The sequence below is a fragment of the Heterocephalus glaber genome, unplaced genomic scaffold (assembly GCF_053883595.1).
Source record: "Heterocephalus glaber isolate CG9 unplaced genomic scaffold, H.glaber_assembly_v1.0 deba00000281, whole genome shotgun sequence".
Lineage (NCBI taxonomy): Eukaryota > Metazoa > Chordata > Mammalia > Rodentia > Bathyergidae > Heterocephalus > Heterocephalus glaber.
This window is the reverse complement of record NW_028258139.1, coordinates 10,077,168-10,090,033: the sequence shown is the minus strand read 5'-3', so window position 1 is coordinate 10,090,033 and position 12,866 is coordinate 10,077,168. Positions and strand designations below refer to the sequence as shown.

The window sequence follows — 12,866 nt, the reverse complement described above, 5'->3', positions numbered from 1 at the left end:
TCTTGAAAATATCATCTCTCCCAGAGCTTCCCAAATAGTTAAATCTATTTGGCCATTGTGAAAACAACCCGAGAGGCAGCTTAGGGAACACAGTCTACAAACTCACCCCGGGAAGAGTGAGAAGGAAGCGAATGCCTCCCGCTGAGTGCGCTGCCAGACAGAGAGGAGGTAAATGCCAAGAGAGGTGTTGACTTCCTCCAGAGTCAGAAAGAAGAGTTTTGTAACAGTACAAAAATGTGATGCACAGTATTATAGCTTCTAAAATTTTTTATAAGCACCATGTCCTAATGATTCAAACCTCTCTCTTCCTAGTTTTTACATTGCAGTCAACATGCCAAAGCCCAGCATGGCTCTGAACTTTGTACCTCTCTGTAAGTGACCACTTGAAGCTTGTCTGGGTACATGGTAACCAACAAACATTTGGTGTTCTTGCATGCCTCTGAGGATTCTGTCACCATAGGGTCCAGTTCAGTCTAAGGAGCTCTGTCTAAAGAACAGACTAAATTCTAAAGTGAATAATGGCATACACCAGGAATCCATGCCATGGCACAATTGTGTGTAAGTGTACAACAGAGGACAACTGTTGAATTGCCTAGGCCTCAAAGTAAAATGAAACACTGGGAAACGTTTCTTAGGCTTAGTAAGAACTTGGTTTTGTGTAATTTATAAAACAAAGAGAAGAATCTGAATTATTACACTTAGGCAAACGAGTTCTACTTAGTGAGGAAGGTCAAATTCCCAAAGACCTGAACTGGTCTTTCTACCTTGAGTAAGCTCCTCTGGCCAGCCAAAGACAGGAGCAGCCTTCTCCAAATAGAAAGTTTCCGCCCAGGGGCCACAGTCTCTATGACTGTGTTAGGCTCTGGAGCCTCATCACATGAGCTTCGAGCCCATGCCTTAGGTCGCTATGGAAAAGCCTTCCACCACATCCAATTGAGGGCAGGGTGGCAGGGGTGGGTGTCGATAGCGGGGAATAGGTATAATTTACTTTGCTGATGGCCCTGATGTATTTTTGTGATCTTCCTTTATTACTCCCTCCCTCTCCCTCACCGCAAGTCATTGATACCCCACCAGCCAGATGTGACCCAAAAGAAATACTGTCACAGTGACAGCCAGAGTGGGGACTGGGAAGAAACACACAACTGCAACTACCAATTTTCCGCAGCTGTGTTGTGCTTTGTCCCCTGGGGGGGGGGGGGTGATACAGCTTATGCTGGGAATGGAAAAACCGTCGGAGGTGAAGGAATGGTCCCAGGCCTGTGGGACGTGCCTCGCTCTGATTTTCCCAGCACCTTCCTCAAATGGCCATGTTATGTGTATGTATGCACATGTGTGTGCATGCACAGGAATGTACACAGGCTCATACACCTAACACCGAAATGGAGCCTCCTGCTTTGTTCTTCATGGTAGGAGCACCTTCCAGCCCAATGCTCCTGCCATCAGACAAGTCCTCTAATGGCTTTGCCCTTTCTGTGGCCATTTCTTCCTTTCGTTCTTCTTCCTCTCTCTTCCTTTCTTTCCTTTCAGTTTCCTCCTCCTTGCTTCTATGCCTGTATCTCTAACCCACAGACTTTCATATCTCAGTATATTTTAACATCAAACATGGAATTTTCTTAACATACAAATACCCAAATTTACCTCCAAGCCATGATTAGAAGTTCCCAAAACAAGACCTCAGTATATGCATTATGAAAAAGCTCTTCCAAGCCATTCTGATGCCCACACTGGAGGGCAAAAAGCCTTAAAAAGCTAACCTCCTGAATCCACATGGTGCTGCTATGAAGCATTAGGTTTCAACCAGGCTAGGCTGATAGTTTCCATAGGGAAAGAGGACATAGTGTCTTCTACTCTGAAGAATGCATTTCCCTTCAAGTCCAAAACACAAGTCTCAAGGACTGTGGAAGGAGCAGTTAGATTTTCAAGGATAGCAATGAATGGAAGCCTTAGAGGTGGGCTTATTTTAAACTACCAAGCAGCTGGGTACAAGTATGTGAGGAAAAGAATAAGTCATTAAAGCATTAAGGAAGCAATTAATTCAGTCACCAGCTATAGCCTAGGATAGAAGGGACCAAGGAAGTGACTAGTAACATGTGGCAGACACCTGCCTCCCATTGGGATGGTCTTGAGTCTGCTTCTCCTCTCCTCTGGCTTTCCCCCATTGTTGTTTTCCATTCTCATGATTTTGAAGAGTTAGTGGATTAAAAATAAATCCAAGCTTAGTCAAGTAGTACTTGAACATTGCCTCCCCTGTGAAAGCCGTTGGCCTGCATTGGGTGAAGTCCCCAACAGGCTGAACAATGTGCTTTCAACATATCTTTTACCTCATGCCCTGTTCTCAGAGTCTGTAGATAAGAGGGAAAGGAGGGGCTGTGGAATCTGAAAACTAAACCAAACCTCAGGTTCTAATGTAGTTTTCATGAGAAATGACCTCTGAAGCCAAAGACTTTCCATTTATGCTCAGAATGTCCACATTTTTAAAAAAATATGGCAAGTAGGTGGGGGAATGTGATCCAATGAAAGCACTAGTCTTCTTTAGGAACAGTGCAACACCGCAAAAGGGAAGACTCTGATGTTGTATTCCATTACATTGGTTTCTACTTCTTTCAGGTTTGTTTTTTAAACCAAACATCCCTAGCCATCTGCATATATTTGAAAACTATTTGTCATCCATGGTTTAGGCGTGTGCCTCCTGAAAGATCCAAAAGGCTACTGCATCAGGCTGATCTGCCCGGCTCTACCTGTGAGATTCTCAGACCTGGTATGAGAACTAGGGTCAGTCTGCAGTGCTACACATAATGCCTTCCACCCGGGAGCCACATCACAATTAGATAGCATAAACATCAGTCAAGTATCTGCTCTGTGCTGACTTGGTACCAGCATTTGAAAGAGTCTTGCGCCCACACGGAGCCAGAAAACATGGCCACTGACCTGGACTTTGCCACACCCGGACCCGGTCCACATGAGGATTGTGGGAAAAGGAGGCAGCAGCGAGAGGAGCTATCATGCTGGAACTCATGCTGCTGGCACTTTAGGGGTCTAGGTACCCCCAAATAATTCTTCAGCAAGAGAATTCCATTGATCTCCACTCTCTCAGTGCCTTCTGATCTAGGTACCCCAAGAACATCACATGCTGTGTACACAGTGGATACTCTGGCTTGTGTTTTCCTAACTCACACTCACCCCACCCCAGCGGAGCCCTCCTCTTCCTGACGCCACCCATTGCCCCCACATGGGTTTCTCCATAGTCAGTATTTCTACTGATCTTTTACAAATTAAAAGTTGAGTTCAAAAATAAGGTTAGAAAGAATGCTTAATGAGAAACCACAGAAAAGCAAAGGAAAAAATTTAAATCATAAATAATGTCATAAATAATGTATCTGGAATTAGCTTTTAGCCAGCCAGAGATCTTATGAGCCAGAATCTAGGATTTAATTTTTTAGTACATTGTAAGTCAGTTGTCAGCTCCATACCTCATCCGTTACACACGTCTAGATGTGCAGAGAAGATATCCTTACAGAGTTCACACACACACACACACACACACATACCAGCTGCTAATTTTCCTCAATTATGTCACAAGTCTTTTGCATACAAGCAGGATAGATTTGGATGTTCTAACCATATTTTTCCACTCCATCTTGCTTTCACAAAGCCACCTTCTTCCACCATATAATATGGAACAGAAGTCTGAAGACATCAGAAAAGCACAAGTGAAGGTAGTAAATTCTACTGATGACAGAACAGTTATTCTCAGGCAAGAACTGAGAAGAAAATCCTCACATTATCCAGAAGCCACTTCATGGGGGCTCAGAGGAGGGACAGTTTTAGTTACTCCCGAAGACTCCAGCCTTCAACTTTTAACCTGCCCCTTCCCATCACCCACTTAGTGTCCATGCTGCTTAAAATGGAGACCTCTAGCCCACCATCACCTGGAAGTTTGTAAACACAACAAGGAAGAGTTTAGCAGCTCTCTGGGCCTTTGTTCATTATTTATTTGTTTGTTTTTATTTCATTAGATTAGTTCTTATTATTCAGTAATTCAATTTAACACACATTTTCTGAGCATTTACCATGTCCCCAGGCTTCACAGCATGAGATAAGATGGGGTCCAGAAAAGAAGGCCTGGCCTCCAGGAGCTCAGGGCCTAACCAAAGAGATACAGGGCACACAAAGGAGCATGGGTTAGCAGTGCAGAGCCAGAATAGCTGTTCAAGGCACAGACCAATGGAAGCAGAGGATGAGGAGTGAGATTTTGCTGGCCATGAGGCTGGGCAAAGAATCAGAGAGCAGGCACCTGTGCTTAGGGAAAGCAGCTTTATAGGACAAGCTCTATTGGGGTCCTAGAGTAACTTGTGTTTTAGATTCCCTCAGAAAACAGCTGGATGACCCCAAAGGGTTCTGAGCCATGGTGTCTGAAAGCCACCAATGTGCAGCCATAGTCATCAGACTGGACCCCATTCCCTACTGACAGTCCCTCTGGCTGGGAGCTAGCTGTCCCCTACATAGGCATCCAGGGGCTACCACTTCCAGCCTCCCACATGACGTCAGTGTATGATCCCATCTGACTTCAGAGTTTTTAGTACAGAGGAGTTTGATTTATTGGCTTGCCTTGGCTTTTGGAACCTGTTGTTTTCTTCTCCCATGTGAACCCAGGCTTCTACTTGTGCTCTGGGACATTCATGAGTCTTTAGTGAACAACAGTGATCAGGTATAGGGCTGGAAGGGAGTCAGTTGAGACCGTTTGCACACTTGCTGCTCACTCAGTGACCCACAAGTGGACATTCGTGTCCTGACAAGCAAGGTGGCACAGGTCACAAAGAGTCACCGATGTATCAAGCCCATGATCTGGGCTGATTGGCATCTACTGGCAGCCAATCATGACCTCTAATGACACTCTGTGGAAAGCACTGTCACTTTTATGGGCTTATACATCCTGACTTTTGATGGCAAATGGCTTCTCTGTCAGCACTCGCTGCAGCTATTTAGTCTTTCTGGATCCCTAGTGTCTATACCAAGAACCTTACAAGAGAAGCCACACATGTGGAAACCCACGGAAAACAGGATCAAGGCTGGCCTTTGAGGAAAAGCCAGGGAGGTGTTGTTCCTCTTATTTTTCTTTTTGGGAAAAATGAATGGTGGATTTGACAGTTTAAGGCTGAAGTTCCCTTGGAGGACTGAGACTCTGGTTTCAGAGGGGTATTTTTCTTTCGATGCCCTCTTATTTCTGCCCAAGATTCTCGGACTACTACGCTGTGTGTCAGCAAAGCCAGGGGTCATCCTGTTAGTTGCTGGGCCTGGACCCCTGATGGCTGCAGAGGGTGCATCAAGACACTGCTCTCTGCCTTCCGTAGGGAGACCACATAGCTTCCTTCCATAGCTTAATGGTTTGAGAAGACCTACGTTTTTTCCACCTCTAAATAAAAGTGCCAACAATATGATTCATTTTTAAAATATGACTTTATTCTTTCGCTTTTTAATAACTCTATTCCAGCTGATTTAAGACATCAATCTCATCTCTCCAGGCATCACCCTACTTCAGAGCCACCCAGCATTGTGTGCTCTCTACCCAGTCTGTCCCAGAAGTAGGTGCCCCAGAATAAAGAGGAGAAAGTAAAAGAGAAAACGAAAGGGAAACCTGACCTTCAGACCTGAGCCTGGCAGACCAGAGAATCTGGGAGCTGCTGTGTGTTGCCTACCAGGCAGTGGCAGGATTCTTAGGACCACCTTAGATGCTCCTTAATCTCTTAACTATTCCTTCTCCCACCCCTCATCTGCTGTTCCCCACCTTGAACCTCTAAAATGACCATCCACAGCCAAGGAAGGGACCAAAGCAGAAATGTAGAAACAGGAAATGTAGGGCAACAGGAAAGGAGAAGACTATTTTTTCTCCATATGGCCTGGCTGTCCATAGGACAGTGACCTTCATATGTGTAGCTCCATCCACTTGAGCTCCTTAAGGATGTGAAGCCACCAAGCTTATGTGTGGCACAGAAAGAATCGAAAACTAATCAAGGGCTAAAGGGAATCTCTAGAGCTCCTGGGTTTGTGTGGCTAGAAGTACTGTGGTTTTGATGAAATAAAATGCTCACTAGGTTTAGGGGATGTGGGGAACCAGTGTGGGAAGATTTCGTTCCAGGGAGGCTGATGGAGCACAAGCAGCCCTCCCTCCCACTTGCCATCTTCCCTGGCTCTGGAAGCAGCCCTGCAAGATGAACCATGGTGCACCTGGGAACCTCCTGGCGCCAGCTGCTCCCAACTGCCCTGCCAAAAGGATCTGTGATCCAGGGACAGAAGAGGGAATGTGCTTGAAACAGACCTCTGCTGCCAGGGATCCCCTCACCTACATATAAGGAGAGGTCTCCTCTGAGTTTTGTATAGAACAAACCAGTTGGTGACCACAGTAACACAGGGTCCAGGCATGAACATCAGGGAGCCAGTGTACCTCAGGCTTGTGTACAGAAAGCTGTGTGGATGTGCATCTGTTCTAGTGAGAGTCTGTAGTGTTCATGCTTTTCCTGACCTCTCATCATCTCAAGAAAGTAAAGAAGCACCAATTTAGAAGAAAAAGAGAGGACCACTTGTGCCCCTCATTAGCAGGACATCATCTAGAGAGGAAAAGCTAAAAGGACACTCAAGACCTGGTTCCAGGTTCCCGTAGAAGCTCTTGGCAGATGCCTGGGACTCTACCTCAGGGCTGTTTTTCTCCCTGTTTTCCATTGCTTTCGGTGTAGGAGAGAGTCTGACACAAAACCCACATTTCACACATTAAAGATACTCAGTAAACACTTGGTGGATAAACACAGGCTGTAACATGACCACTGCTAAGAGAAGGCAAGTAGTCACCTCACCGTCCCCGTGATGCTGTGAGGCACACAGCCCTGGTGTTATAAGGCTGCCATGGCTGTGCCACGTGGTTCCTATGCCTTTCTCCCTAGCCTCACGTCACCAACCCTACCCTAGCTTGTGTTGGTATGGTTTTGTTTTCCTTGTCCTGGTGGTGAAGATTTACTGAACTTCCCTCCACTGGTCTGCTTTCCTTTGCTCTTTTGGTTCCAACAGTTCCTCTGGCCGAAGGAAGTTCCCAGGCTCCCTGTGCTGAGGACATGGTCCACATATGAAGACCTTCTGCCCTGCCTTGCCTAGCAGCTGCTATGTTGCTGGATATTTTAATAGTTCTGCCACTGAGAAAATCCTTCATCCCACAGCAGGGAAGGCTTTACAGCTGTATGCTCTATTTTTAACAATGGCCAAGTTCCTAGGAAACCCCTGTTCCCGTCACAGGCTTACATGGGCTCTGGGCTTCCTTCCTGCTCTGTTGGTGACTCTACAATGCAAAGTTCACACTGTCCTGCCTGATCCAGCCCTGGCTTGCTCAGCCTTTACACAGCCACTCTTCCCTCCTTCCCCCTACAACTGCCTTTACCTCTGTGTCTTTACAGTTGCTCTTTACATGTCTCTCCTGCTAGCAAAGGCTTCCTGTTTACATCACAGCACCTAGCACATCTTAAATTCATTCACTCTCTCCACAAGCTTTACTGAGTACCTGTTCCATGCAAGGCACTGTTCCAGTATGTGGGATTCACCAGGGAACAAAACAGACAAAAGCCACCTGTCCTGGAGCAGCTTACCTCCTGGCGTGGAAGGCAAACAGTGAATAATAAATGTAATGAGAAACTAAATTACACAGTTATAAAATGATACATGCTAGGGAGGAAATAGGGCAGTGTGTGGAATGACAATGCTCAATAAATTCACATTGAATTGCATTTAATTGTGACATGGTTAGGTGGACATATGTTAGGATGTCCACTTCTCTTCCACACCAGTTCAAACTAGTGATCTGCAGGTATAATTTTTGCACTATGCACTCTGACTACATTTAGTGGAATTCTCTAACCAAAAAGCAGTAGTAACATTTGGTATTAATAGATCTGTAAGGAATATATTGGGAGGTAACACTTCAAACCAATCAGAATAGGTAGGGCTCTCACTATTTCTCAGTTTTTTTTATTCACAGTACACAAAGAACATCATGTTTAGCAGCACACTTCAATTAATGGATAAAGTGGTTCAGCATGTGACAAGTCCTGAGGCCTGAGGACCTTAATATCCCAGCACACCTGTAACTCATTTGAGGCACATGGCATAGAAATCTCAACAGTGATCATCAAATTTTAGTACGCTTTAGAATCACTCGGGGTGGTTACCATTCAAATTTATGAGCCAAATGAGATCTGTGCGGGTACAGGGCCCAGAAATCTGCTTTATCAGTTCTCCAAACGATCCTGGTACTGGTGGTCTTGGGACCATGCTTTGAGCAACACTGTGGTGCTTAAGGATGCAGCATGGTGGCCATAATGTAGCAAATCGGTTTGGAGAGAATGATGTAGATCAGTGGTCCTCACACTTCCATGAGGAATCACCTGTAGGGCTTTTGAAAACATGGGTTGCTGGGCCCATCCCCAGAGTTTCAGGTGGGACCCAAGTATACACATTTTAAACAAGTTCGTGATGCTGCTGATGCTGCCGCCTGTGCTTAGGGCCACACTTCGAGGACCACTGATGTAAACCATTCAGAAAGTTTGATTCTTAAGAATTTAGGGTTTTGTCAACTAATTTCACAAAGACATTGTTGGGCTCATTCGCTAAAATGCTTGGATTAAACCTTACTTAGTCTACTCAGAAAGCATCATAAGAAATAGATTGGAGAAACAAAATTAGAATAAAATTTCCTCTGTGATAAAAACCCTGCTCTATAACTTGTCCTTGCCCATTTCTGTGATGTAAATACTTCCACCAGATATGAACATGAAGTTGGGAAGAGTTGGCAAGAGACACAGTGAGCTTCCCACAGTCCACAGGAGCTAGCCCAGGCGCATCACTGCCTCCAAGCTCTGTAGGGATTTGTCATGGAGCATCTCCATCATCCTGTGAGTTACAGGCCCAGCTTCACGTTAAGAACTGAAATGGAGGGTGTGGTAGTAGGGACAGAGCCCTTTCTTTGACTACATAAACCATGAAAGCTGTCTTCCCACTGTGGTCTGTCGTGAACATCAGGTGCTGAGATTCCAGATTCTGGGCATGGCCCACGGGGCACGGCCTGTAGGAAGATCTCCTTCTTTATACAGCTTATAAGGCTCAGTCTTCAGCTCTGTCAGTCAAAGCTGACCCACTTCAGATGCTGAGGGCACAGTGCCTCGGCGTACAATGGAAGATTTATGGCCACATATCCCCAACTGATCTAACCTCATCCTATGCTGAAGGAATTGTTTGTGAGCTGATCCACCTTCTTAGACAAGTGAATACAAAACACTGGAGAAAATTTTCTTTTCTAGAAAATAAACAACAGACAGAGCCAGGCAAGATACCTCTTGAGACAGAGCCAACAAAGGCCCTGCAGGGAAGTGTTCTGAATAAAGACCATGCCCATGGCAGTGGTAGATCCTAATCCACATAAATGAAAGCCGAGGTCAGCCCCATTTTTCTCCTGCAGACCTGTCCACACCTTTCCACCTCCCTCTTTACTGTAATTCAGTTCTGCTTTCTTTCTTTCCTAACTTTCCTTCATCTTTCCAGATGCAGGACGCTATGGGCTATGAGTTACCCTGGGTGTATTTTGTCAGTCTGGTCATCTTTGGATCCTTTTTCGTTCTAAATCTGGTTCTCGGTGTGTTGAGCGGGTAAGCTGACTGTTTCTACATGCTCTTTACAGTGCAGCTGAGCAAGGTCCCAGGCCCCATTGTGAGCAACCCAAGATCCTCAGGGCCTAACAGGTCCAGAAAAACCGAAGAAAAAGTCTCCATTCAACCCAAATTCTGGCCCATCAGTTGGGCAGGCTATTTGGCCTTTGATTTGCACCCTGAGGATCCCCGGTCCCAGTGCTGCTTTATCAGCATCTGGGTAGCCGGCGGTGGGCGCTCGGCCCTGCTCGGTTGCTGTGTGTGCCTCACTAACTATCATTCCGTTCTTCCAGGTCAATGATGCCGTAGGAAGGGACTGGCCCTGGATCTATTTTGTTACACTAATCATCATAGGGTCATTTTTTGTACTTAACTTGGTTCTCGGTGTTCTTAGCGGGTAAGCAGGACCAAAGAAAAAGGTCTTGATTTTTCCATTTATTTTTATTTATTCTTTCTGCTATTCCTGGCTCTATTCTTTTTCTGCCTCTGATGAACCTGGGGTAAGGGGTCATCTTGGGAGCCTTGAAGTGAACGTCCTTGGCCTGGCTGGGAAAAGAGTCAAATCCACCAGAGTGCAGGTAGACAAGGGAGAAGAGACACCCGTTCTTGCCCATCTCCTTGTGGATTCTCCCATTCCCCAGCCCCAAGGAGCTGCTCAGTTAGGCAAGATGCTTCTCTTGTATCTTAATGACCCCAGCCTAAGAGCAGAAAGGTGAGACTTTTGAGTAGAAAGGCTTGGCAGCAAGAATCTGAAGGAGGATCCATATACCGTCTGCTTTAAACATGCATAGCAGCCTTGCAGATAAGTCCTTGCCTAATAACATGAACCGGTTATTGTTTGGAGCCTAACGGGAAAGATTTTAGATCACCTTTATTCTGCAGTGAGGAGGCTAGCATAGGATAGATTAGTATAATTGGGGGTACAGCTCAGAGGTAGAGCACTTGCCTAGCATGCACAAAACCCTGGGTTTGATCCCCAACACGGGGCGGGGGGATAGACACAGAGATAGAAAGAAATACAGACTAAAAATCTAATTCTCTTCATTGTTGATTCCTAGGCTCAGCAGTCAGTCCATCACTGATGTTTCCTTTTCTTAGTAGAAAGGATGCTTCACTGTTTAAAAGTATAGGGTATTTGGGAATAGAAGAGATGAGATTTGCTTTCCTTTAAATTTATCTAGTTGGTATAAATATAAAATCTACCTGATTTCTGCCATTGCTCAATGAAGTTAAAAGTGACAGAGTGGTATGTAGCCAGGGCACTGAGTAGCTCTGAGGACAACCCCCTTTTCACCATAGGGACTAAGAGTGTGTCCTCAAACCATTTTCTTCTTCATCAGCCCACAGCAGCCATGCCAAGGCCTGACACCTAAATGCTCCTGGTGACTCACTCGTGGCTGACCCACTCTTCTGCCTTTGCTACATGGGGGTGGGGGATTCATCTTCCTGCTCTGCTTGAAACAGGCCACCTGCCTTGATAATCTTTCCTAGGCCTGTAGGGACATTAGCACTGGAGGATTCCAGGCATGAGGAGAGTGGGTGCTGATAGTTTCCATTTAGCGCATAAACTGGGAAGAGCTGCTGCCGCCTCTTGCAGCAGCCAAATGTGACGCAAGGTGCAGGGTTCACTATGGAAACTGGGTGAAGGAAAGAATCTGCCTCCTCCTCCTCCTCCTCCTCCTCCTCACCTTCCCTGGCTGATGGCCCATCAGAGCCCTCGAAGGCATTGTGCCTTTTGCCAAAATGAAGCCACACAGGAGACTAGTTAGTGTCTTCCCTCGGGGATTAAAAAATGATAAACAGAACAATAGAAGCCCCTGACTCAGGAGGTTAGAGGGATTTTCATTTTTACATTCCAACACAAGAAAATGGCCCTGTGTTTATATGTGGATCTCCAAGGACAGAACTGTAAAAAAAAAAAAATCAAGTTCATTTTCACAGTCGAAGACAAAAATTTTGAGGACCCTGGCCCTCCGCCTCTACACTTGCTGGATTCGGAACAACTTCACTGTATTTTTTTCCTATGTGTGACAAGTTTTTGTTGTGTAGCCCACATTGGCCTTGAACTTACAATCCTCCTGCCTCAGCCTCACAAGTATTGACATGATAGAATGACTGGCTGTAACTTCACCTTTTAACCCTTAGTTTCCCATCTGACAGAATGAAAATGATAACACCAACTCACGGGTGACTGTGCTGGTACAATGAGATCCTTTATGTGAAGTACTGTGTCGTAAGTACTCAGTAACAGTGCTGTCGTTGCAGTGATTACTGTTTACTTTGTGCCTATCCAACTAGAATCACTGAATGCAATCATCAGTGCTACAGCTACTCCATCCTTTCTTTTTAAAGATGAGGAACGTGAACCCAGAGGTGTTCGGTGACTTGCTGGATGTCACTTTGCTGGTGAACAGCAGAAACAGAAACAGAATTCAGGGGCAGCGTTGGCTCCCATCTTCCCATCACTGCCCACTAGATTTATGTTAAATAAGCATGGACTGTAACATAAGCCAGAGCTCTTAGCCTTTAAAATACAGAATTTCACTGTCTTCTCCCAGAGATTAAGAATCAAATCTGAGCAAGGAAGATTCCTCCGGGAATCTGACATGGAGAATGAGGACTAGGCCATGGGCCGTCCTTGAGCAGAACATCTGTCCATAGTTGTTCTCACCTCAACCAGAGGAGTGGCCTTCCTGGTGACGTCAAAGCACAGAAATCAAAGACAGCAGCTGCTGATGGTAGAGAAAAATAATTTTGAAGCCATGTCTTGGTCTTGCTCAGTCCAAATGAGTTAGAATGTGTAAAAACACCCCATCCAATACCTGGTCTTAGTAATACTAAAAAATGTTGGGGTTTTGAGCGTGTGGGTGTGGGGGGTGGCACTGGGGATTGAACCCAGGACCTTTGCACTGAAGCTACACCTCCAACCTTTTTTTTTCCTGAGACATGGTCTCAATAAATTGCTCAGTTGCCCAGGCTGAGCTCAAACTTGTGATCCTTCTGCCTCAACCTTCCATGTGGCACCATAAGAAGCTTCAAAAGTATTAGTTGGTGGAGAACAGAACAGAAACATTAAGGCTCTTTCATCTCTGAAACTGTGAACCTTTGAGTCCATACAGTGTTGTTTTTTTCTGAAGATTAGCCCAGCACTGCTGCTTGACCATTCCCAGAACGACTCTTCTCCTC

At 45.5% G+C, this 12,866-nt stretch overlaps 1 protein-coding gene across 50 annotated transcripts in view; it reads left to right on the top strand.

Annotated features, from left to right (window-relative positions):
• Window positions 1-12,866, top strand: part of Cacna1c (calcium voltage-gated channel subunit alpha1 C) — a 733,897-nt gene that overhangs the window by 540,952 nt on the left and 180,079 nt on the right. For 36 of the 50 annotated variants that reach the window (XM_087182482.1, XM_087182581.1, XM_087182466.1 and 33 more), the window contains one exon: window positions 9,577-9,680. In XM_087182482.1, coding sequence (XP_087038608.1) covers window positions 9,577-9,680 — 104 coding nt within the window. Of the gene's footprint in view, window positions 1-9,576; window positions 9,681-9,973; window positions 10,078-12,866 lie in introns of all 50 variants that reach the window. The other 14 variants (XM_087182459.1, XM_087182545.1, XM_087182505.1 and 11 more) reach the window with 1 other exon arrangement.